Below are 23,960 nucleotides of genomic sequence, written 5' to 3'. Positions count from 1 at the left end.
TGTTTTGCTTGCATTATTGAAAAGAGACTTTTTGTTTGTTTGTTTATCTGAGAGACTATCTACTTAGTGGTCTGGTTGTTTACCTTTTCTTCTTCCTAGCTTTTTAAACATTTGATATTTCTTAAATCTGGAAGAATATTAAAAAAAAAGAAAAGAAAATAACTTGAGGCAAGTTATACTGTGAAAAATTTAAAAGTGTCTATTGATTACATTTCAAAGAATGGGATATTTATAACAATGGAGATTATAGTGTTTACCATGTAAACATGTTAGAAGGACAAGTGGTACTACAGTTCAGTTAAAGTTGCTGTGAAACCATGACCTTTTCTCTGATGTTAAAAAAAAAATATATACACACACACACTTCATTAAAGAAAACATTTTCATTTGGTATTTTTATTTCCAGAATGCAGCAGTCCTACCCCGGGTCCTGGTAAGGAATGGGAAGAATATGTACAGATTCGTTCACTTGTTGAGAAAATTCGCAAAAAGCAAAAAGGTATATGTGGAAGACTGTGAGATAAGGGTGGCTCAGAGTATTGATTTGCCTAAAGAATTGTCTGTTGACAGCTAAAAGGAACGTTTTTTGTTGTTGTTATTATATAAGTATTATGCAATCCTATTATTTTGGAATAAAAATCTTAATTCTCTGACATGCAGTTGCTTTTTACACTTGCAAGTGTTTCTGAAATACTCTGGTGGCCATGACCACTGGCATTAACCATTTTAATACTTACAATTCTGAGTGAATATCACAGACCGGTGATCCTGTGATAGTTCTGTTTGATAAGTAGAAAAAAAGAGCTTGAGATTTTGATGAGATGACAATCTGAAGGACTAGAAGTAAAAATCCTTTGAGAATAGGCCTCTTCGATTCCTGACTGCATAGTCTGCCCCTCTGCCTCTATAAATCTGAACATTTCTAATTTAACTTTATAACTATTTTATTTTAACCTGAACACTTTACTGGACATGGAAACAGTTTCAGCAATTCAACATCATGACATTAAATTATGACAAATTAAAAATATATAAATGCACAAAATACATCAGCTAATAAATCTAACTGCTATAAATCAAGCACATAATTAAAATAAAGAAATGCTTATGGTGCCACAGTTAATATGGAGTTTTATTGCCAATTTTCCTAAGTTTAAGATATGCTTATTTTTCAGACTAGAACAGTTTTCTTCTGGTATATTCTGCAACAGCTCACTGTTGTTGATAATTTATTTTCACATTAGCTTTGTTTTTATTTGGAGGTATACTCTAAAATACGCTTTTCTTGTAATTTTAGTAAAATTAACCTTTTTTTATGACTGTTGTATTTTAATGGCAAAGAAATAACAATTCGTTCTTCTCTGATATTTATATGGTGATGGCAAAAAAGCCAGACTACATTTAAAATGGAGCTTGAGTGGTTCATGTACTTGCTTGAAAAAGCAGAAGACTGTACTTAGACACTTGACACGTCCTTTTCACACCTGTTTTTAATAATTTTGACTAACACATAAGAATCTTACTTTATGAAAGGAGTTTTAAACCTCTAAACATCAGTTATTGGCAGAGGGCTTATGGAAGAATAGATGATACTGTTTGAGTGACTGCATCCTGTAGCTCTGTAGAGGTGAACTTGATTCATTGTTTTGCTGTTCTGTGATTTCTATAAATGTATGGTACATGTCCTGGTTTTTAGGATGTAATACATGTGTTATGGTAAAACATAGTTCAGGTTAACAAGAACAGAGTTGGAGTTGGGGTTGGGCTGTTCACTATATCTTTCTGCTGTGCCAGAAAGATTGAAACATTCATGGGGAAAATGGCTGCTGGCAGAAGTGGTAGAATTAATATAACAGTATTATGTTAATAGGACATATTTTTTTCCTGAAAGATGCAAAACCTACTAACCACAGCACTGTTGACATACAAATGGTTTTTAATGTAACATTTTTACATACATAGTGAGTATTAATAGTATAGTGTCTTTCAAAACTATTTTTTAATGGAACGTAGTAATTTATACTACACAGTTTTCTAGCTTAATAAAAGCTTTAAACAATTAGCAAAGGAAATATAAATTGCTTTTGGGAACTCTAAGATGTACAAATGAATATATATTGCCTAAAGTGTCATACTTAGTGCTTTTCTTGAATAGAACACTGGGTTGCAGAATGTGAACTAAAACTACCTTGATTTAGATAACCTTTTAAGGTTATCTAAAGATTAAGAAACCTCTTAATTTGAAAACTGCGTATTTTTTTCTTTCTAAAACTTTTCCTTGTTTGACTCATTAGCAAAATTTTCAATGAAGCTAATTTTTCAATACATATTTTCACCAGTATAGCTGTATTTTGTTCAGTATAGAAATAAACTGTTCCCCAATAGTGCTTGTAATTTAAAGGAGCTGCTCTTCTCTTTAATTTGGAAATATGTGGCAAGTATTGGATCACATCAGATATAAGGAACAGAAGTAGAATTTCAGAGATGCTTACAGAATGGTTCCAAATACAAGCTGGATGTTAAAAGCTTCCAGTAGCCTTATACAGTAGTCAATGCTGGAAATCAAAAGAGCAAAGTCCTGGACAGTATAAACACCTATCAAGTTCTGTAAGAGCTATGCAACTAGTCTTACTAGATTTGCGAAGCCTTAGCTCTAAATATAACACACAGAAAATAGCATACTGAAGGGAGAATGAAATGGAGGAGAAATGCCAGCTTTTAAAAAGAAAAGCAAGCCAAAACACTGTGCACGACCTTCTCATTGCATTCAAAAAAATACTTTATCAATATTGGGTTTTTATACTGCATCATCAAAGGCTATAGTTTTAGATGATACTTGCACTTTTATGTTAACTGCAGATTTGATTGGTTCTGGGACTTGAAATGCGTGATTCGGAGTGGGGGGAAGATTTCAAGTACACTAATGCTAATTTCTTAAAATCCTTTTAATCTAAAGACGTATTTATCACCTGTGCTTAACCAAAATATCTTTGGATATAAGCAACTTGCTGATGACATTTTGTCACTCACAAAATGGCCTGAGCATTTCAGGGGCATTTGGACACTTTTAATGTGATCTGACACTACAGTTTGGGTTGAAGAGAACACAGAGGCAAAGAGGTACAGAAAAATCTGGCAGAGTATAGCTGGGAACCGTAATGCATAAGTTCAAATCAGATGAAGGTTAAGGGGAAAGCGGAGGAAATGAATGAGAGTTGCGGTTTCACTGGTGGACCACGTGCCTGTTGGAGAAGCCAAGTGTAAAATTTGGGATGAGCTCCGTGATGTCAGGAGGGTGATTAGTCTTTAGTTATTTCAGTGGATCTGTATGCTACAGGAAAAAGCTAACTGCCTTGTATGTGAGAGAAGGAGCTTGAGATCTGCTTATCATCATTTCCAGTGCTGAATTAATGAAACTGCAGCTTGCCTCTCAAATTTCTCCTTGTGTGTGTATTAACATGTTGTGGTGATTACATTTTTCATGAATATTAAGCTGGGAAATATTTTTGATCAGGTTATTTAAAAGGGAAAGAGGAGGGGAGCTTCATATTTCATCACAGCTCAGTTTGGGTGGTTTTTAAGATGACTGATAACCCAGTTTGGCAGAATATTTAAGTTGATGAAAATTGGGTATGACATTTGTATACTATTGAGTAACACTTAACAAAGACCAGTTTTGACTCAGCTACTTCAAAGTAGAACTGCGGTGGGATAGTAGATACCTTTTACATGTGCTTTTATATTGAACTTCTTTATCTTCCTAGTCCTCTTATTTCTGTATTTGTTTTTAATAAATTGTGTATATAGGTTTGTCTGTTGTCTTTGATGGAAAAAGAGATGACTATTTCCCTGAATTGATAAAGTGGGCAACTGAAAATGGAGCATCCACAGAGGGTTTTGAAATAGCTAACTTTGAAGAGGAGGGGTTTGGTTTGAAAGCAACAAGAGAGATAAAGGTGAGCATGTGAACATTTGACATAGATTAGAAAATCATGTTTGGAATGTAGCTGCAGAGCTCTGAAACACTCATCACCTTCCCTTTCCCCTTTTGACTGCTTATGAAACTGCTGTTCTGAAACGCTCTCAACTCTGTGTACTTGAGAAATAAAATTATTGATAAAATTGTGTATTTTTTATGACTATTGGATAGTACTGTGAATTTTTAATCAGTCTTTTTTTTTTTTCTTTATGTTGCCTTTACTCTTTACCTAATCACCAGAGCCCTTTAGCCATTGATGTATCCTTCTTTTCCATGTTTTCTGACTGCTTAGTTAGTCTCTTCTCTTCTTTCATGTTCCTTCTTTTAAAGCACTGGACTTTTTGCCTCAGAAAGAGGTATTTGCAATACTTATTTTCCAGTGAAAATGAAAAAAACAAAATTACCTGATAATTGTAAAGAATATATTTTGATCATCAGGTAAGGAATATAGACAGTCACAGTTAGCTAACTGTTAAAAGGAAAGCATTTAAGATTGCCTTTTTCCATTCCCATTTTACAGATGGGAAACAGCTTTGAAGAACAATCATCTGTTGTAGAAAGAATATTAGAAAACTAGTATATTATATTCATTTTAGGGCTTTAGTAGCACATAGTTAATAACGCTAGCACTACTGGTTGATAAAAATCCTGAACAGTTCTTCTAAAATAAGAATGGGCAATGTGAAAGAACCTCTACTGGGAAAAAATGTTTGATCACGTAATTAATAGCAGTATAATGTATCTGGTAGCTTTGAGGTTGTGTGGGCAATGTACATGTTAGCAGTTCCAAACTGAAGCACTTTATTTTGTAAAGTGTCTTTGTTTTAAGCTTTGTGTAATGCAGGTTGGAACATTTGGTTACCACAATATGAAATATAGCATGTTTGTTTAATTTGCAGTGGAAGAGAAGGAAGAATTTTGATTCAGAATAATTTTGATTTTAAAAAAAAAAAAATTGAAAACAACCTGTAATTGAAAGACAACGTATATTTGAGACACTTGGCGTATCATATAATGCTAACTGTCCCTCTATGCATTTTTTTCCCTTCTGTAGGCTGAAGAATTGTTTCTGTGGGTTCCTAGAAAACTGTTGATGACAGTTGAGTCGGCTAAAAGTTCAGTATTAGGTAAGAGCTTAAGGAAGTTCTTAAGCAAGAAGTTGATATGTATGGGATCATTCAATAGGAGACTTTCTTTTTTTAGCTGATCCTCCTTATTACAGGACTTGCTTATCATGCTGACCATCAAGTTTGGAATACCTAGAAGCTTGAAGTGTCAGTGGAAGGAATTTCATTTTCCTCTTTGTTTCTGGCTGAGCACGCTGGATATCTTCCAGAAGTGTGTGTGTGTGTTATTTTGAACACATATCATGTAGCTTATGCAAAACTTGGAGATAAAATGTTCTGAGGTACTGGGAGTATTGTTCTAGTTTCTTTGTCTTCTGTCATGCAATTGTACGAGGCATTTACTGTCTCAGATAACTTGCAGCATAATACAATGTGGGCAGCTAAATATTTTATAAACCTGAAAAGTGCTTTTTTTTTGTTGTTGTTGTTGAAAATTCTTACATGTTATCTCATCATATTCATTTCAAGTAAATCTAAGATTATATTTTCCATGGACAATTAATTTAGTGCCTCACCTTTCTGCGTTAATTCAGGATCCCTGTATTCTCAAGATCGAATTCTTCAAGCCATGGGCAATATAACATTGGCATTCCATCTTCTTTGTGAGCGAGCCAACCCCAACTCTTTCTGGCTGCCCTACATCCAGACACTTCCCAGGGAATATGACACTCCTCTCTATTTTGAAGAAGATGAAGTGCAGTATCTTCAGTCAACTCAGGCCATACATGATGTTTTTAGCCAATATAAAAATACAGCTCGACAGTATGCCTATTTCTACAAAGTTATTCAGGTAAGCATCTTAAATGTAATATATAGTATATGTTCTCATGACGATTATTGTGAAAGGTGTGAAAACAGTGATGCTAAATAATAGAGCAAGTGTATTGCTCTTAAAGGTTTGAATCATTAAAGCAATTTCCTGGTGTTTTTTGAACTGCTGTTAAAATTTTGCAGCTCAGTAGGCTTATGAATATATAAGAACATATTTAGTTGGTTGAGAGGAGTGGTTACTGACCTTTGTTTGGCACTGGGTGAGGCTTCATCTGGAATACTGTACAGTTTTGGGCCCACCAGTACAAGAGACATGTTGACAAACTGGAATGAGATCAGAGGAGGACTATTAAGACGTCCTTTGCTTCAGCTCTTTATCCATACAAGGAGAGACTGAGGGAGCTGGATTTGTTTATTCTGGGGAAAAGCAGATAAGGGATGATCCAATTATTGCTTTCAACTTGCTGCTGGTAGCCAAACTCCAGAAGTTGGGCTAGGTGACCCCCAGAGATCTACAACCTATGCCTCTATGACCCTTTGAAAAATGTATAGTTTGCAGTAAACAAGTAAAATTGTAATTGTTGATTGACACAGAATAAAACCATTGCATATGTTGTATTTCCAATGACCGTGCATTAACTGTTCTTTTCTATTCTATTTAACATAATTATTTTGATTGCTTTCAAATACAAAGATAAATCCATCTGGTAACAATTTGAGTATGGGGAGGCTTGAGATGAGTGAACTTTTCATCATGTTCTGAAGTAATGATTTAAATTGAGTTTGAGATAGAACTGTTATTCTGATGTCTAGACATAATTGATGTTGTAAGTGAATAGTGATGTGTTGTTGTCAAGGTAGTGCTGAATGTCCAAACACCCAAAGCTTTTTGTGGCGCAATCTGTGTAAAAAGTGTATGACTCTCTGTACTGTATTTGCACAGTTGCGTGATCTAGAGACATTTTTTTTGGCCATAGGAGAGGTCAGAACACATAAAGCGATTCTACTCTCCTTTAACATTATTGGAGTTCCAAAGCTGTTCTATTAACTGTTTTAAGTCAACAAAAGTTAAATTATTTTGCGTAGCTGTTTGGTGTTTGAAGAACTTCGTACGTTTCAAACACAGTGTCAATTTACCAAGTATGAGGAGCAGAGGGATACATTTTGAAAACTAAAGTCATTGAACATAGTGGGTGAAAACCAAATAAGGTGCACTTCATTTTGAGGCAAGGAGTAGGGTAGGAACAATGGCTTTAGTATTGGAAAGGAACAAAATTCTTCCTTCCAGGTGTCACAGTTCAGGAAATGATAGTTTAGCCAACTCTTTTCTTGCCATGTGCTATTCTAGGCTGCCAGTCCACACTTGACCTTCCAGCTGTTTACTTTTTTTCTCAAAATATACTGCCTGAGCAAACAGAACTCCTAAATTTTATTTCTTTAGAATATCTTTTTACCCCTAAATAGTTCTACTGTTTTTAAAGAGTTATTAGCAGAATATTATGTAATGTTATCCAATTCTTCCAACTGCTATTCATGCTCTTGCAGTACTTAACCAGATAGCTAAACTATCACTATGACTAGTTCCATCATTTTCATTGACTAATCCTGCACTAGTAGTATTATGTGAGAGGTTATGTGGTCATAACATTAATTAAAAAAAACCCTGAAATACGGTTTTACAGAGAAATGAGATCTGGAATGAAACCCTGGATTTTGACTGCCATGTGTCCAGTATTTCAGAACTGCTTCTCAGTGATTGATGAATACATGTAGACTGATATCAAAGTGACGCAAGCACAACTGAAGAATGTATATAAAATGCAGTGGTGTAACATCAGTTGAAGCACAAGATATCTATTATGTGAAAAGCAGCTTAAATGTTTGACAAAACATTTTTTGTTTATGAAAGTTTCACATGGCACATAATCTGTTTTAGGATGGCAAACATGCTGTTTCTCTTACTGCCTCTTAAAGCTAATCAAAGATCATTTGTATAGCATTTAAGCTAACGTGGTCAAAGTAATGTCTCACTAAAAAATAATTTATATTCCGCATCAAGGTCCATGCTGTTGACTGTTAAGAGTAAGAAAAGCTACAGTTTGAGCAAAGAAAATAACGTATGTGAGATGGCTTTAGGGGCAGACTGTCTTTAGAACCCCAGTGATGGTGATGTGCTGTACATGGTAACAAGCCTTTGATATTCTGCACTGTTACATTCTCTGTTTTACATTTGCAATTCTGTGGAAGCTGATAAGGCAGCTCATGGAGGAAGACTTCTGGGTCTGATATTGTTGAGACTGATTCAGTTTGGTTTGATCTGCAGCAGTGGGAAACCTTTGTGGAAATAGTGTTTAAACAAATGGCTATCTTCTCTTTGAGCTTTATGTTAGTATACCCAAGAAAGTGTTTAGTACTGCCCTGTTGCCTTTTGTATGAACTGTTAAAATGTAGGTTCTGGTCACTTGTGATCAGAAATCTAGACCAGATTTTTTTTTCTTTATTCTCAAATGCTTTTATTGCTTGTTTTATGTTCTTGTATAATATAGCTGCTGCTTCATGTTGAGTGTGAGCATGAATGTAGATCAGGTAGGAATCATTTGCTTTATTTACTTGTTCTCTGGAGAATGAGTGGTAATAAATACTAGGTAAATTTTAGGTGTGTTCTGGTTGTTTGGTGCCATGCTTCAGCACTGCCACATAACCAGAATTTCAGCTGAATGTTTCTTTACTAGTATTCAGTAAATGTCACATTAGGAAGACATATAATTTCAGCTGGCTCCAGGAGTGCCAAGTGAATGTACTGGGTATCTATTATTAATGCTTTTGATGAAAACTCATGGAAAAGTTTTACAACTTTTTGATTTCTGTTTCTGCTCTCAAAAATAAGAGCTTGTAATTTACGAAATGGCAGAGGAAAAAAGTTCATAGAAAAAAAAAAGCTTCTTCCCTAAAACAAAGTACCTTTTTTCATTATTCAGAAAAGCTGAATTGAATTCTAGTATCATCTTGCATGCAGTCATATCATTTTATGAACAAAGTTGACCCACAGAATACTAGTGCTAATGGTAATTCATAAGCATATGGAAAAGGGAAGAAGAGGTGGGGAGAGAAAAATTCATCATATAAATGAAAAAAAAGCAAAGCAAAACCACTTTCCTATTAAAGGCAGTGTACTCTGCAAGTTTTATGAAAGTGAATGTTAGATTTTTGTACACCATCATTTTATTCAGTACTACTACTGCTTTAGCATAAGTGTTTTAATGAAAGCTGTCCTGTGTGACCAGGATTTTGATATCGCTTCAGGTATGAAGACTAATATTTTTTTAAATTTACAGATAAACTTTTTGTAATACAAAAATCTTATATTTACTTTCTTGATAGCTATTCTACTGCAGAAAGTAAAACTAGTAGCATCTTGAAATAAAAGCTGTTTTGTTGATATTTGAAAACACTGAAAAAGGGAATATTTTGTGCAGTCAAAATATTTGCATTCCTTTGCAGCATTTTTAGTCTGCAAAATGTTTCTAATGGCTGGGGGAATAAAGGGGTTAACAAATAATTAAGTCAAATGTTTCATTTTCTTTCCAAATAGGATTGCTAGACTGTTATTAAAATAATTTGGCTTCTGATAGGTGTGCAGTTTTAAACATTGTTTGACAAGCGCTGGTCTGTTTTATTTCCCTAGCTTCTCCTTAAGGGTGGCTTTCTCAGAACACTGCAGTTCTAACTCTTTCTCCAAGTGCTTAGTTTGGATACACATGAAGAATAAGCAGATTTATGAATTTCACAGCTGTTGCAAGCTCAACTGTAGTCTGGTTTGATAAGCAGAAACAGGTGGGATGTTGAGTAGACAAAAATAAATGCTTGAGCATGTTAGCCAGGCTCTATAAACCACAGTGACACCTTACTAAACAGATGTAATTTGATAACTAAACAATAGTTAAAAGTTCTTACAGCTGTACTTTAAAGGCGTATTTGGCCTCTGCATTGCTATCAAAATACAGCAAATGGTCAAAAGAGTACTTTCATCACAGCAGACTTGTAGTTTGCAAGATGTTTTTGTAGTTTGTTCCAGAAAGAAATTTTGTAAACTGCAGGGTTTTCTCTTCCCCTGTAAGGTATGCGTGTGACTTCAATTAACATTTATGGGTATTGCATGCCTACTGAAGGGTGAACAGAGCCCAAATATTTATGGCTTAATGTTAAAATTTTTTTTGTACACTGAAATGTGGTATAATAGGCACAAGAGGGAGCCATATAGTTTACAGACATTCACAGTGAGATTATATTCCTAAAGAAAATAGAACCAAGTTTGAACCTTTTTTAAAAGACTATGCAGTGGTCTTCAGTGTTCAACTTTCAGTTGCATCTGTGTGCCCATTTGTAGTCTACTACAGAGAAGGTTTTGTAAATCAAAACAAGGCACCAAGACAAGGAGTGCTCTTAGAGAAGGTGGAAGCACCCAACCTCTATTTACATTTTGGACACTATGGGTCTGAAGCAGTGTTGTATCTTTTCCCAAGGTGTAGTAAAGGCTTTTATTACTTGCCTTACTAAAAGATAATTTTACAATAATTTTAGTTAACTTTTAGTCTTTGAAGTGGTAAGTCTGAAACTAGCAGAGCCCATCAGCTAGCCATAGCTTTTGCCATGGTAGCCAGCTGTATGCATTCAGTGGTGCTCTATGTGTAAGTAGTATCTGTATGTAGCTGCCCCTCATGCGCTGCAAAAAGGATCAGTTTTGCACGACTGTCCAGGATGGCAGTTTGGCATTGATTTAGACAGTGTTTTCAGCCTGTAGTCTCTGGACCATGGGGGGACTGCAGATTTTTCTGAAGGGCACCAGCAAGCTAGCTGTCTTGGGGAGGGGGGGCGGCGGGAAATCAATATGGGTGACGTTGTAGTGTGTGTCTGCTATAGGCTGCCTGATCAGGAGGAAGGAAGGAGGGGATGAAGCCTTCTACAGACAGCTGGAAATAGCCTCACATTTGCAGGCCCTGGTCCTCATGGGGGACTTCAACCACCCTGATATCTGTTAAAGGGACAACACAGCAGGGTATAAGCAATCCAGGAGGTTCGTGGAGAGCATCGATGACAACTTCCTGACTCAAGCAATAGAGGAGCCAATGAAGAGAGGTGCTACTTGCATTCATGGACCTCATACTTACAAATAAGGAAAGGGTTTGTTGGGGATGTGAAGGTTGAAGACAGCCTTGGCTGCAGTGACCATGAGATTGTGGTGTTCAGGATCCTGAGACGAGGGAGCAGAGCAGAAAGCAAGATCACAATGCTGGACTTCAGGAGAGCAATATCAGCCTCTTCACAGATCTGTTTGGAAGAGTCCCATGGGATAAGGCTGTGGAGGGAAGAGGGACCCAAGAAAGAAAACATGGTTAATATTGAAAGATCACCTCCTCTGAGTTCAAGAGCAGTCCATCCCAATGAGCAGGAAGTCAGGCAAAATACCAGGGGGCCTGCATGGATGAACAAGGAGCTCCCGGCAAAACCCAAACACAAAAAGGAAGCATGCAGAGGATAGAAGCAGGGACAGGTAACCTGGGAGGAATGCAGAGACATTGTCCAATCATCCAGGGATGAGGTCAGGAAAGCTAAAGCCCAGCAGGAATTGAACCTGGCAAGGCATGTCTAAGGCAACTAAAAGGGCTTCTATAAGTACATAGGTGACAAAAGGAAGACTAGGGAAAATGTGGGCCTGCTGCTGAATGGGGCAGGGGACCTGGTGACACAGAACACAGAAGAGGCTGAGGTACCGGATGCTGCCTTTGCCTCACTCTTTACTAGCAAGGCCAGCCTTCAAGAATCCCAGGTCCCCAGACACCAGGAGGAAAGGCTGGAGCAAGGAAGATGTACCCTTGGTGAAAGAGGATCAGGTCAGGGAATACTTAAGCAAACCAGACATACACAAGCCCATGGGCCCTGATGGGATGCACCCACAAGTGCTGAGGGAGCTGGCTGATATTATTGTGAGGTCACTCACACACCTGCGGGACAGAATGCAATCTAGAGGGACCTGGACAAGCTCAAGAAGTGCACCCATGTGAACCTCATGAGGTTCAACAAGGCCAAGTGCAAGGTCCTGCACCTGTGTCAGGGCAACCCCTGGTATCAAGACAGGCTGGGAGATGGAGGCATTGAGAGCAACCCTGGCAGAAAAGGCCTTGTGGGTGCTGGTGGATGAAAAGGTGGACATGAGCCGGCAATGTGTGCTTGCGGCCCAGAAGGCCAGCCATATCCTGGGCTGCATCAAAAGAAGCATGGCCAGCAGGTTAAGGAAGGTGATTCTGCTCCTCTACTCTGCTCTGGTGAGACCCCACCTGGAGTACTGTGTCCAGCTCTGGAGCTCTATGCACAGGAAAGACATGGACCTGTTGGAGGGGGTCCAGAGGAGGGCCACAAAAATGAGCAGAAGGATGGAACACCTCTCCTATGAAAGGCTGAGAGAGTTGGGGTTGTTCAGCCTGGAGAAGAGAAGGCTCCAGGGAGACCTTATTGTGGCTTTTCAGTACTTACAAGAGGCTTATAAGAAAGATGGGGACAAACTTTTTAGCAGGGCCTGTTGTGATAGGACAAGGGGTAATGGTTTTAAACTAGAAGAGGGTAGATTTAGACTAGATATAAGGAAGAAATTTTTTACAATGAGGGTGGTGAAACCCTTGAACAGGTTGCCCAGGGAGGTGGTAGATGCCCCATCCCTGGAAACATTCAAGGTCAGGTTGGACAGGGCTGTGAGCAACCTGATCTGGTTGAAGATGTCCCTGCTTATTGCAGGGGGGTTGGACCAGATGACCTTTAAAAGTCCCTTCCAACCCAAAGCATTCTATGATTCTATGACTCTCAGTGATCTTTGAGCAATCATGATGATTGGAAGAGGTGCCTGAGGACTGGAGGAAAGCAAATGCCACTCCTATCCTCAGTAAGTGCAGAAAGGAGGACCCAGGGAGCTACAAGCCTGTCAGCCTCACTTCAGTCCCTGGGAAGGTGCCATCTAGTGGGACCTTGACAGGCTGGAGAAATGGGGTGACAGTTGAAGAAGTTCAACAAGAACTGCAAAGTCCTGTACCTGGGGTGGAACAATCTCATTAATACGTGGCAGGGCAAGTTGAACATGAGACAGCAGTGTGCCCTTGCAGCAAAAAGGGCTAATGGCATCCTGGGCTGCATTAGGAGTGTTGCCAGCAGGTCAAGGGAGGTGATCCTTCCCCTCTACTCAGCGCTGGTGAGGCCATACCCAGAATACTGTGTCTAGTGCTGGGCTCCCCAGTACGAGAGATTGGCAAGTAAGAATTTTAGCATTAAGCTGAATGGAGAAAGCAGTCACCTGTTTAAGTAACATTTTAGGAAGTAAATTTCATTTTCTTTGACTCAGTTTTATGTTTCTTTGCTGAGTTAGCGAGCAAATACTTGCAAATGCTTTCTTTGCCTTGTCAAGCTGTTACTCAAAAAGGCAGAAGCTGCCCCATGAATCACACTTGTGTTTGGGTTTTTTTGTTTTGTTTTTAGTAGAATCTATTTGGTAGAAGTCATTAATACTTTTAGATAGTATCTATAGTCTGGTTTGTATCCAGTGTTCCACAGGAACACTTTCATACCAGTTTTTTGACTAGTGTGTGTTGACATCTGGACAGTGCTTGTGAAAGTGTTATTCTAGTCCCATTGTGAATACAATCCTTGCAGTAATCTATCCACAGATGTTTTGATCTGTTTGTGTGCACTATTGGACAGAGAACTTAATTTCCTGGAGGCTGTAATCCCGTTTGATCAGATACTAAATTTGATATATTATTCATATAAAATTTGACTAATTGATTTAGTGTGAATGAAATTCTAAAATCCAGTTATTAGCTGTTGGGCACTGGAATATCATTTTAGTTAGGACGCTTTAACACATTAAGTTCTAGATCTCAAAATAACGTTATAGCATCTTTAAAATCTGGTATCACATTTGACTCTTCAATATTGGGTATATTAGGTGAGATTTCACATCTCTAGCTTAATTTTGACACCAATTTTTTTAAGTTGTGATGGTACTTTCAATATGACTTATGCCACTCTTACGTTATTTTTCTGTACTGTTTCTAATCTATCCTATTCCAATAAGCATATGATTTTCCAGGTCAGCGTGAAGTAGAACGTCTGGTGTCTCTCTGTACTTGGCTTTAAGATACCACCATTTCATGTGCTAAATAATGTTTGAGTTGAATGCAGACAAGTATACTGCCTTTTAAAACACTCTATTCAAATGTTTGGAAGTTGTTTATTATTTTTAAGTTGATATAACAGAGAATGTTCTAATGCTTCTAAAGAGTTCAACCAATATGCAGTCAAAAGCATATGTGTTTGGAAGCAGAATACAGTTTTGATCATGTACCAGATAGGTCCTTAGGGTTCTCGGTTTCCCTCCCATATACTTGATTTATACTCATTGGCATGCCAATCAAATAGTGTCACTGACATCACTTCTGAAAAAAGCTGTAAAAAATGGGTGGAAGAAATTTGGCACAGTTGTAAACCCTATAAAATCTTTCCCTTTTGTTTACTTGTCTACTATACATGTCACCTTAAGGAGAGATTTAAAATTCCATTGAGTGGGCAGTTACAAAGGTAAAATAGTGTTGCTGTTTAATTTGCTTTTTGTCTGAATTTCAATGCCTGAGTTGTTCTGCTTGATCAATAATAAATCAATAGGCTGTTAATAATGGAATATATTTATACCTTTCTGTGTTTTTCCTCTCTATGAGGGCAAAATACTATATTAATCCGTTTTGCTGGCAGCAAACTGAAGATTGACTGTATGCTTGTACTGTACCACTTAGTGTATCTACCGTTAGGTGGTTTAGACTTTGCTAACATGTGCCAAATTCCTGATTTTTGTGTCACTTCTGGTATATCCCGCTCCCAGCTATGATGACAGTAATGGCAGATCCTGGGGCTTCGTTGGGCCATTCCTCTGGCTGCCCCTCTCCATCGCTGAAGCAGCTACAGGCTTCGCTGGGTTGCGTCTGTCTGTCTCAGACAAATGAAGAGCTCAAGTCCTTGTGTGGGTAGGAGGTCTGCTGCCTTCTTCCCCCGTTCCTTCCTTGCTTTCCACAGGAACACAGTGACAGCTCTGGGCTTTGAGCCAGCCGGACACAGGAGGAGGTGTTTGGCTGTTCGGGCAGCATTTGCTCCTCAAACAGCTGTTCCCTATCTCCTCCAAGGAAAAGGTGGCAGGCCATATGGAGGCATCCTGTGGTCCAGATTCAGCCGATGGGCGCCAGTTGGACCGTGCTGGCCTAGATCGAAATACAGGCACGTCCCACTTGGTGTCTGCTATTCCTTACAGTCAGAATATTTTAAAGTTGGAGGAGGACAGGCAGGATAAAACATATCTTTCATTTTAGATATAGGTGTTATCTTTCTCTGGACATTCATTGTTAAGATCTAATCAGTAGGTTTTAATTTATTTTATATTCTGAATGGTTTGGATTCTGTTATACTAGCCTGAATGCCCTCTTTCCTCTAGAGAAACAGACGTGTACTTCAAAGCGTATATGCCAGTGCTAAACAAAATTTGTTTCTGCACAGTTTAAACCACGTTTGGGAGGAATAATATATTCTCTTGTTAGTATTATGGGTTTTTAAAGCATTTTTTGGGAAGATGGTTCTCAACCATTCTCCTAGTTGAGAATGCAGATAAGCATCTGGTTTTACAGCCAATAGAGTAGAGAGGGTTTTTTGTTTGCTTTTCTGTTAGCTGCTTTTATTTTTATTTTTTAACTGAGTTGCACTTTCTGGGGCAGTTGAGTTTATCCCCAGAGATGTTGTCTGTGTCTTTTGTGGAAGTGAGTGCCTCAGCAGGCATCAGGAGATCATCATGCATTTACAAGTATACTTTCTCATATAAAGTTTGTACTTATTGTGCAGATTTAATATTTTTCCTGACATAACAGCAGTTACAAATGTTCCATAAATTTAAAATATGATAACAAGCTGATGTTTCTTAGAATGGAATACTCAAAGGATGTATTCTTTAAGCACTGCAAAATTATACAGGGGACTTATCTTTGTTAAAATTAGTAATTTAACTAAATTACAAAGTGGATTATCCTCTTCAGTCAGACCCAATGCTAATACTCTGCACAGTAGGAGATTGATATGTTGCTAAGTAAACCAAAGTTTATTTTCTTGTACTATGGTTTGAATGTGAGTTGAAGAGGAAGTGGTAAGTTTTTAGTTTTGGATGTGTGTACACCATAGTCCCAGTACATCTGGTTCCAGGGCTTACCATGCCCCGCATGCCACACCGGTTGTGCAGCGCGGTACCTTGGTTATAAGATGATCGTGATTCAAGCTTCCACCTAAGTGGCTCCTGGTACGATTTATCTGTAAACTTGAGTAGTCGCATTCACAGGTAATGAAACTTTGGCCATACTGCATAATATTAATGCTTGCTAGGAAACTCTTTGGGTGTGGAGTGGTTGGGAATAGGAAATATCGTCCCTGTCCTTTTGAAACAGTTCACTTCAGGCTTTCCATCACTGCACTTTATTTGTGGCTTGTGATTCACTGAATTAATGGTAGAGTTGTGTGATGAATTTGTGCATGAACATAGTGCATGTGTGTTGCACGAAACCAAATGAACAAGGTAAACCTTGTACGTCATGAGGAGCCTAAAGAGTAAGTGACAGGCATAGACCTTTGCAAGGAAACCCTTTACTGTAGCTATCTTACTGTACCTGTGTGAATGTAGTACTACAGACTGAACCTATCAATCTAACGCTCAACATGAGCACTTAACACATATTTCGTGAGGAGATTTACCACAGGAGGTAATGGACCTAGTATGTCTGTTACATGAACGGAGTCGGGAGGGACTGGGGAGGCTGTCGCATTGCAAAACATGTCCAGTCTCAGCCCAGCTTGCTCTCCCTCTTCATCCCTTCAGCCCTTAGTGGGCCTGCATTCAGCCCTAACTGATTTTGGGAAAGGACAGGGAAAGGTATAGAAAACTTGGTCACTAATTTAAATGTCATGTCTGAGTGCCTTCTTTTCTGGGAAAGATTAGTATTTCAGAATTCTGTATGTTAAGAAGTATTCTGTAAATGGACTGATCAAGAAGTGGATGTTAAAAAATCCATCACTGTCTTGCCTGTATTTAATAAAGGAGATGCCACAGGACTGTAGGCAGGGTAAATGTTTGCAGTCAGTCCAAAATTATTTCTGTGTACTCTGTCAGCCAAATGTTAATGTCCACTCTGCATGTGAAGTCACAGTCCTTCAGACCCTTGAGTTAGTAGCTGATGTCATGGTTTGAGTTGCCTGTTATGCCACTGCTGTCTGATTAACTAAGAGCAGTTTTTGCAGGTAGAAGGTACAGAAAAAGGGACTGTGCAGTTAAATTCCATTGCACCAGGAGGAGTCATTCCACTATGCTTCCTCTGTATGAATCCCCTAATAGTCTGGAACAGTGCTTTCTTGTGCATATTCGTGAAAGTAAATAAAAATTGCTGACAAAGAATAAGCAAGAATGTTATTTAGATTTAATAAGTTTCGATCCTGTGGTACCTTTTTAATCTTAAGATTCATTCTATTAGGTTTTGGAGAGTAGGATGATCTTTCGTCCATTAGAAAAGTCATATAACAGCACAGGTTTGTGGATGTAATTCCTAGCGCTTTGTGAATTGGGCTGTTTGAAAATTCCAGAGCATGCCTCTGTAGTTATAAACTGTTATTACAAAGTAAAATAATCTTTGGCTTTTTCTCCTGTCCCGTACAGTGAACTGGCTTTCCCTCATTAGGTTAGGCAGCATGTGTCCAATGGAAAAAGCGAATTCTTGTTTCCCTGTAGATCGCTAGGATCCTCCATTCTGAATTCTTTATTTTACTTAGCTTTAGGGCAGTTAAAGCCTCAGCAGCTCCACAGAGAGGAGTTTCTCTTCAAGGCTGCTGCTGCTTCAAAGGATTTCCAGAGCTGGGAAAGGGACAGTAACCAGAAAATGCTGACAGATCTTCCTGCTTCTGGCCCTGAAATTGTGTGTATGTGTGGTGTGTGTTTGTGTTTTTGTACACCTACACATTGGCCTGAAACCATCAAGTAGCATCCAACAAGGCTCATAACGAAATCTCCCCATGTTAATGAGTACCTTGGAAAGAGGGAAGAATCTGCAAAGAAGGGGAGGAAAAAATTGTTTGGTCAAAAGGAACGAACCCTTGGGCTTTATGTTCAAAGGAATGAAAGTTAACAAGGTGGAAGCTTAAACTGGTTTTGGCTTTAACTGTTTCAAGTACCCTTAGAGTTCTGGGGGCTAGGAGCGGGGCGGAGTGATGGCCTCAGTATAATCTCAACATTTTGTATGATGCTTTCCTGAGACAGAAATGGAGCTGTCTCTACTTCAATGGCACACAAGAGGTTTTTGAGAATATTGAAATCTGATTTAGTAATATTGATGCAGTGATTGCCCACAACTTTGCCTTGGACTTGTGAGTACTTGAAATATTCTTCACAGAAATCCAACCATCTCTGTGTCTACAAACTCAGGAAACCAACAAAAACAAGGATATTTTTTTTTTTTTTTTCCTTTAAGTTACTGTCGTGGTTTAGCCCCAGCCAGCAATTAAGCACCACGCAGCTGCTCGCTCACTCCCCCTACCCCGATGGCATGGGGGAGAGAATTGGAGGAGTAAGAGTGAAAAAAATATTCCTGGGGTGAGATAAGAACAGTTTAATAATTGAAATAAGGTAAAATAATAATAATAATAACAACAATATAATAATGATAATAATGATATACAAAGCAAGTGATGCACAATGCCATTGCTCACCACCTGCTGACCGATACCCAGACAGTTCCCGAGCAGCGATCGCTGCTCCCCGGCCAACCCCCCCCAGTTTCTATACTGAGCATGACGTCATATGGTATGGAATAGCCCTTTGGTCAGTTTGGATCAACTATTCTGGCTGTGTCCCCTCCCAGTTTCCTGTGTACCTGGCAGAGCATGGGAAGCTGAAAAGTCCTTGACTAGCATAAGCAGTACTTAGCAACAACTAAAACATCAGTGTGTTATCAACATTCTTCTCCTACTAAATCCAAAACACAGCACTATGCCTGCTACTAGGAAGAAAATTAACTATCCCAGCTGAAACCAGGACAGTTACATATTACAGTGGAGTAGTAGATGACTTCGATGGTCAGCTTATGTCAGCTGAGAGGTGGTGTCTCTTCAAAAAAAACCCCACTAACTTCAATCACATCCAGTGATTCAATTAATTTTTTCTTACTCGGACTATACAAGGGCAAATGGTACAAAGGAATGTACTGTCCAATATGACTTCACACCAAAATACATCAATTCTTTTCAAGACACCTAGTAGCATAGATATGAAATTTAACACTGTGTAAACTTTTGTAAATTTTACTCGGGCATTTTATTGCATGTTACAGTAATAGGACTTGTACTTTGCATCACTTGGTAAACAAGCAAATATTAAGCTAATTTTAATGGAAATTCCTTGTCAAGATTAGGAGCTCTGATAAATGAGCTTTGGCATTTTGTGATTGAGTGGGGTAAGGGGTTACTCCGTCTGACAGTCTGACCAATCTTTTACAGGAGGTTAATGCCCTGGTAGGCTGGATAGCAGAAGTGAAGGTTAGGATGGCTTCTCATCTGGAAAGGCACCCACCCTTTCTACATTGAAGCCCTCATGCTGTCCAAATCAAAACAAGCCTTCTCAAAAGTGGAGGAGTCCTCTAGCATCTAGTTTGTAAGACTTGAGAATCATTATTTTGTGATGTCCATCCAAAAATGCGATGGAGAAATGATCAGCGCAAAGGCCCCTATGCGGGCGTCGGAAGTTGCGCTTTCTTGTGAAACACTGAACATGAGACACAAACCACTGGATATTACTGCTTCCCAGAATGAGAAAAATGTCTGAAAGTGTCTCTTCCTCTTTTTTCCCTCCCCCCACCCCCCCTTTTCTCTGGTTGCCATACTGAGTAACTGGCTTCTAGTCTGATAGTGTTTTAGGTGACTAGAATAACAGTCTGTCTCTTTCCGCAGTGGCTGCAGACAATCTGGCAGCGATCACTGTTACTTTTTAATATTTCTGGTTATTTTGAGATATCCTCCAAATGTCTCAAAGAAGGCTTGGAACGCTGAAGGGGAAGAAGCAATTTTTTTTTTAAATTTTTTTTTTTTTTTTAGGAATAGCAGCATCAGGAGGAAAATGAAATTCAGCATGCCACTATTTGTTTTTGCAGTGGTCATCACCCTGATTGCCAGCTCTGACAATATTTTCACAGAAAGGGTAACTAAATAGATGGTATTTGTTCTTTATAATAACTCTTTCAGTAGAATGTCAGGACCTGCATCTAAATGAATATATTCACATTTTCCAGTTCCCATTTTTTGTTTAAAGCTTCCCCTCCTAACTTTCTGAAACTACTTCATACAGACTTGGTAAGTTAAAATTAGGGTTCATGTAGTAGATAATGTCACATTTCAAAGCTAATCTGTAGACACCTAGCTGTGTGAACCTATAAAAGCTAGATATGATTTTTTTTTTACGTATTAAGTGTTTGTTTAGTTTAAATATGTCTGTGTCTTTTTTGATCAGCCTGAGCAATTTGCATGCTATGCAGCAGTCATCTTCTATACTTTATTAAATATCTGTCAATTATAAATATCAAGGTTTTACATTAATGTCAAGATAGTACATCAAAAATTCATGGAATATGTGACTTTTTTCAAGGGTGTTTAATACTTAATGCATTTGTGTCATTTTTCTTTCTAGATATATTGACAGCTTTTATTAAGTGTTTGTTAGGGAGATTTCATTTTTACCAAGGGACTATAAAGAGAAGCTGGATGCTAAATCAATTTTTTAATTAGAATATTGTTCTTTTTTGTGTGTGTCTTCAGATTCTTGTAGTCTATAGGGTTTTTAAGTTAGGCAGCAAAATAGTCCAAGTCAGAAATCTAAGATGATCAAATATGCTGACGTATCTTAACTTTAAAATAGCTAGTAGAATATTGTACCACAGAATATTAGAAATACGGTAATTATGTACACTGGGGTTTTATTCTGCCTTGTGTCTTTTAAGACCATATATTTTGTCCTTTATTGTAATTTACTAGTGGTTTTATGTGAATTACGTCTGGATGGTCTCCACGTAGGGGCAGTCCCTAAGCTCCACAGATTTACAAATGAGCATTTGGTGGCATCCAGAATCTTTGCCCATGGGTTACGTGTTCAAGTGGACTCGTTACAGAGGGGCTACTCGTGTCAAATGAACAAGGAACCTTCCGGCAATCTGCTGGTTTCCTACCGATCGCTCTGCTCACAGAGGACGATGGCGGCACCTATGTATCTTGTCTCCTGTAGGCACTTGCTCGCAGCGAGGGCTGAAGTACCTGAAGACACCACCTCTCAGCTGACAAAAAGCCTTTTTACTTGTCGTGCGTCACGACCATAGCAGTTATTGCCGTTTGCAAAATAATTTATTCCGTTGAAAGTTTTTGTCTGGGAAGAGGGAGAGCAGAAAAGGGCAGAGAGGAAAGCAGGGGTCACCCGTGTGCACACCTGGGCTCCCTCTGCCATGCACCCGTCAGCCCTGCGCCTGAAGGCAGTCAGCATTTGTGTCCGCCGAGGGGAGGTGACCCGGAACCACCATTTCGGAGCGTTCGAATAATGTCGAGGGGCCGCTCCGGAGGAGTTTCACCTCAGCGTCGTGTTCCCTGCCCTCCCGGGCCGGGGCCGGGGCTGGGGCCGGGCGGCGGCGCGGGGCCGCGGCGGCGCCGGCAGGGGGCAGTGCGGGGCCGCGCGGGGCCGCCGGGGCCGGGGGCGGGAAAGGCGCGGGGCGGGGGGGGCAGGGCTCCCTTCTGCGCAAGTTAAGCGCGGGGTCTGCGAAGGGACGGGACGGTGGCGGTACGCGTTTTTAAGGGATCCGAACTCCTCTGTTCCTGTAAAACACCCTCCTCTTGAAAAACTTGAGGTGCGGATTTTCACGACCAATAGAAATGTAACGGCCAAAAATAATGTAATATTTTCCAAGTGAAACGGATAGGCGTGTATGTCTCGCTGTTGGTGTCGACTTTCCCGGCTTAGTTCGTTATCTCGAGCTACCGTAAAACAGCTCAATAACACCAGCGGTAAAAGTTGAAATCCAGTTGTCATGAAGGAGTAATTCAGGGTGGTGTTTGGGTTTAAGGATCGTATTTCCAGTTGAAGGCGAAGTTTCTACGTTCATTTCTGGAATCGAGTCTGAACTGTTCTACGGCAGCGACGATACCTCCCGAAATCCATTGGTTTGGGTTTCAGTTCTGGTTTTGTACTGAATGGTTTTGTGAAAAGGAAAAACGATGTGTTGCTACAATTAGACGCGAGGGAGTTTGTTCGGCAATGACCGTATCATCGATGTGAATGAAAAGCATATGGAAATGTGGAGTGCTTTAAAAAGAAAAAAAAAAAGAAAAAAAAGAGGGAGAGGGGCAGCAGTCGCTGGAATTGCGGACTTCTGTCGTGTTTCAGAGAAAGCCCATCCAAAGGGTTAACTGGAGGGGCCGAGGGAGAACAGGCACCTGGGACCTAACACCCAACTGGCAGTCTTTTGTAATATATAATTTGCCTAAAATTGCGCACCGAGCACAAGCTTTTGTTTTCTAATTGATTTACGGTTTGAGCCACTTTTACCTCATCCCCTACTGTCCTGCACACAGTGCCAGCAAGTACATTACAGTGAGAAATGATAAATTACCATGCACTTGTGATGCTAATGCATCAAGAGTAAAAAACTGCATACTACATGCAGCTTCATGCATTAAGAGTGTCGCAAAGATAGAGCTATGCAAAAAATCATTTGTATCTTCTGAAATAACCATTTGATCATTCCCTTCAATTCGTCTCTGAGACCTAATTGAACCTGAAGATTAAAATTTATGCTATTATGGCTTTCCATTTGTGGATTGGGACAAAGTTCTGAAAGTGTGTGAGTGTGGGCTTAAAGGTACCTGTATTTTGGAAACTTTAATAAGTTAATTGATCAGAAAAGTAACAGGTATTACAGCTCCTTAAAGCCTTTTTAAAATCTAAATATTGTGCTTGTTAATGACAATGACAGTATGCGTTCTCAAATGGCATTGCTCCACTTTTCGATGGGAGTATGTGTAGATGGCGTAACGTAGGTACTATCTAATCGACGTTTGTCACCAAAACTATTTAAATATTTTAATCTGTTTTACTTCAGAGGTGTAGTGCATCTTGTACTGAACAGAACCTTTACAGGTATCGAGGAAGAATTGAAAATCTTGTCTGTATAATTTTTACTTGCATTTGTGAAAAACCTTACAGATATCCCAAAGAAAAGGAAAAATGTGGAAGTTGGTGAAACCTAATGTGTTTATTGTCTGATTTCTTTCCCCCACCCTGCACCACAGGCTGGATTTTATTTTACCTTCACATACTCAGTCCACCTTAAATTTTTTATTTTTGTACGATGTCTGTGGGTTCCAGTCTTGAAATATGAAGAAACAGATTTATGGCGGCTGCTGGGCACAACAAATTAAGTTGACAGTGATGTATGAGAGCATAATAGCATGATGATCCCTCTGTAGCGCGGCTGGACGCCTCCTGCTTCATTTGGCTCTTGTTAGGATCTGTTAGGCAGCTAAATAATGAAATTCTGCTGACTGATTTCTGATTTCTCTTTTCTTTCTCTTTTCACCTTTTTCTGAAACTTGCATTTCCCAGACCCATCCTAATGCCAGCAAACTGCCCTTAAAGGATTCTTTCACTTATGATGACTACAGGTTGGTCTGTCTCTTTTTTTTTTTTTTTTTTTTTTCCTTAATATAGTAAACTGTGGGACCCTGGAAATGCTTCATTGGTGGGAAAGCCCTATTGTTATTGAAATGTTAAATGTAGGATTTGATACTAATACACTTTCTTAATGAAGAAGTAAGTAAAATAAATATGCATATTTTAATTGTTACAAAGGAATAGTCATTATGAGCGGTTAATTCAGCCAACTGGCACACATGGTCTGAGATTAGTAAGGTAATTCATTGTTTCTTAAGAAAATAATTCA

The 23,960-nt window shown here is 39.0% G+C and overlaps 1 protein-coding gene across 4 annotated transcripts in view; it reads left to right on the top strand.

Annotated features, from left to right (window-relative positions):
- Window positions 1-23,960, top strand: part of SETD3 (SET domain containing 3, actin N3(tau)-histidine methyltransferase) — a 65,314-nt gene that overhangs the window by 27,221 nt on the left and 14,133 nt on the right. For all 4 annotated transcript variants that reach the window (XM_075712754.1, XM_075712753.1, XM_075712756.1 and 1 more), the window contains exons 3-7: window positions 407-499; window positions 3,808-3,956; window positions 5,034-5,106; window positions 5,640-5,896; window positions 23,624-23,682. In XM_075712754.1, the coding sequence (XP_075568869.1) occupies window positions 407-499; window positions 3,808-3,956; window positions 5,034-5,106; window positions 5,640-5,896; window positions 23,624-23,682 (631 nt within the window). The remainder of the gene's footprint in view (window positions 1-406; window positions 500-3,807; window positions 3,957-5,033; window positions 5,107-5,639; window positions 5,897-23,623; window positions 23,683-23,960) is intronic.

The sequence above is a fragment of the Pelecanus crispus genome, chromosome 6 (genome assembly GCF_030463565.1).
Source record: "Pelecanus crispus isolate bPelCri1 chromosome 6, bPelCri1.pri, whole genome shotgun sequence".
Taxonomy (NCBI): Eukaryota; Metazoa; Chordata; class Aves; order Pelecaniformes; family Pelecanidae; genus Pelecanus; species Pelecanus crispus.
The sequence above is the reverse complement of the archived record's forward strand: the minus strand, read 5'-3'. Positions and strand labels throughout refer to the sequence as shown.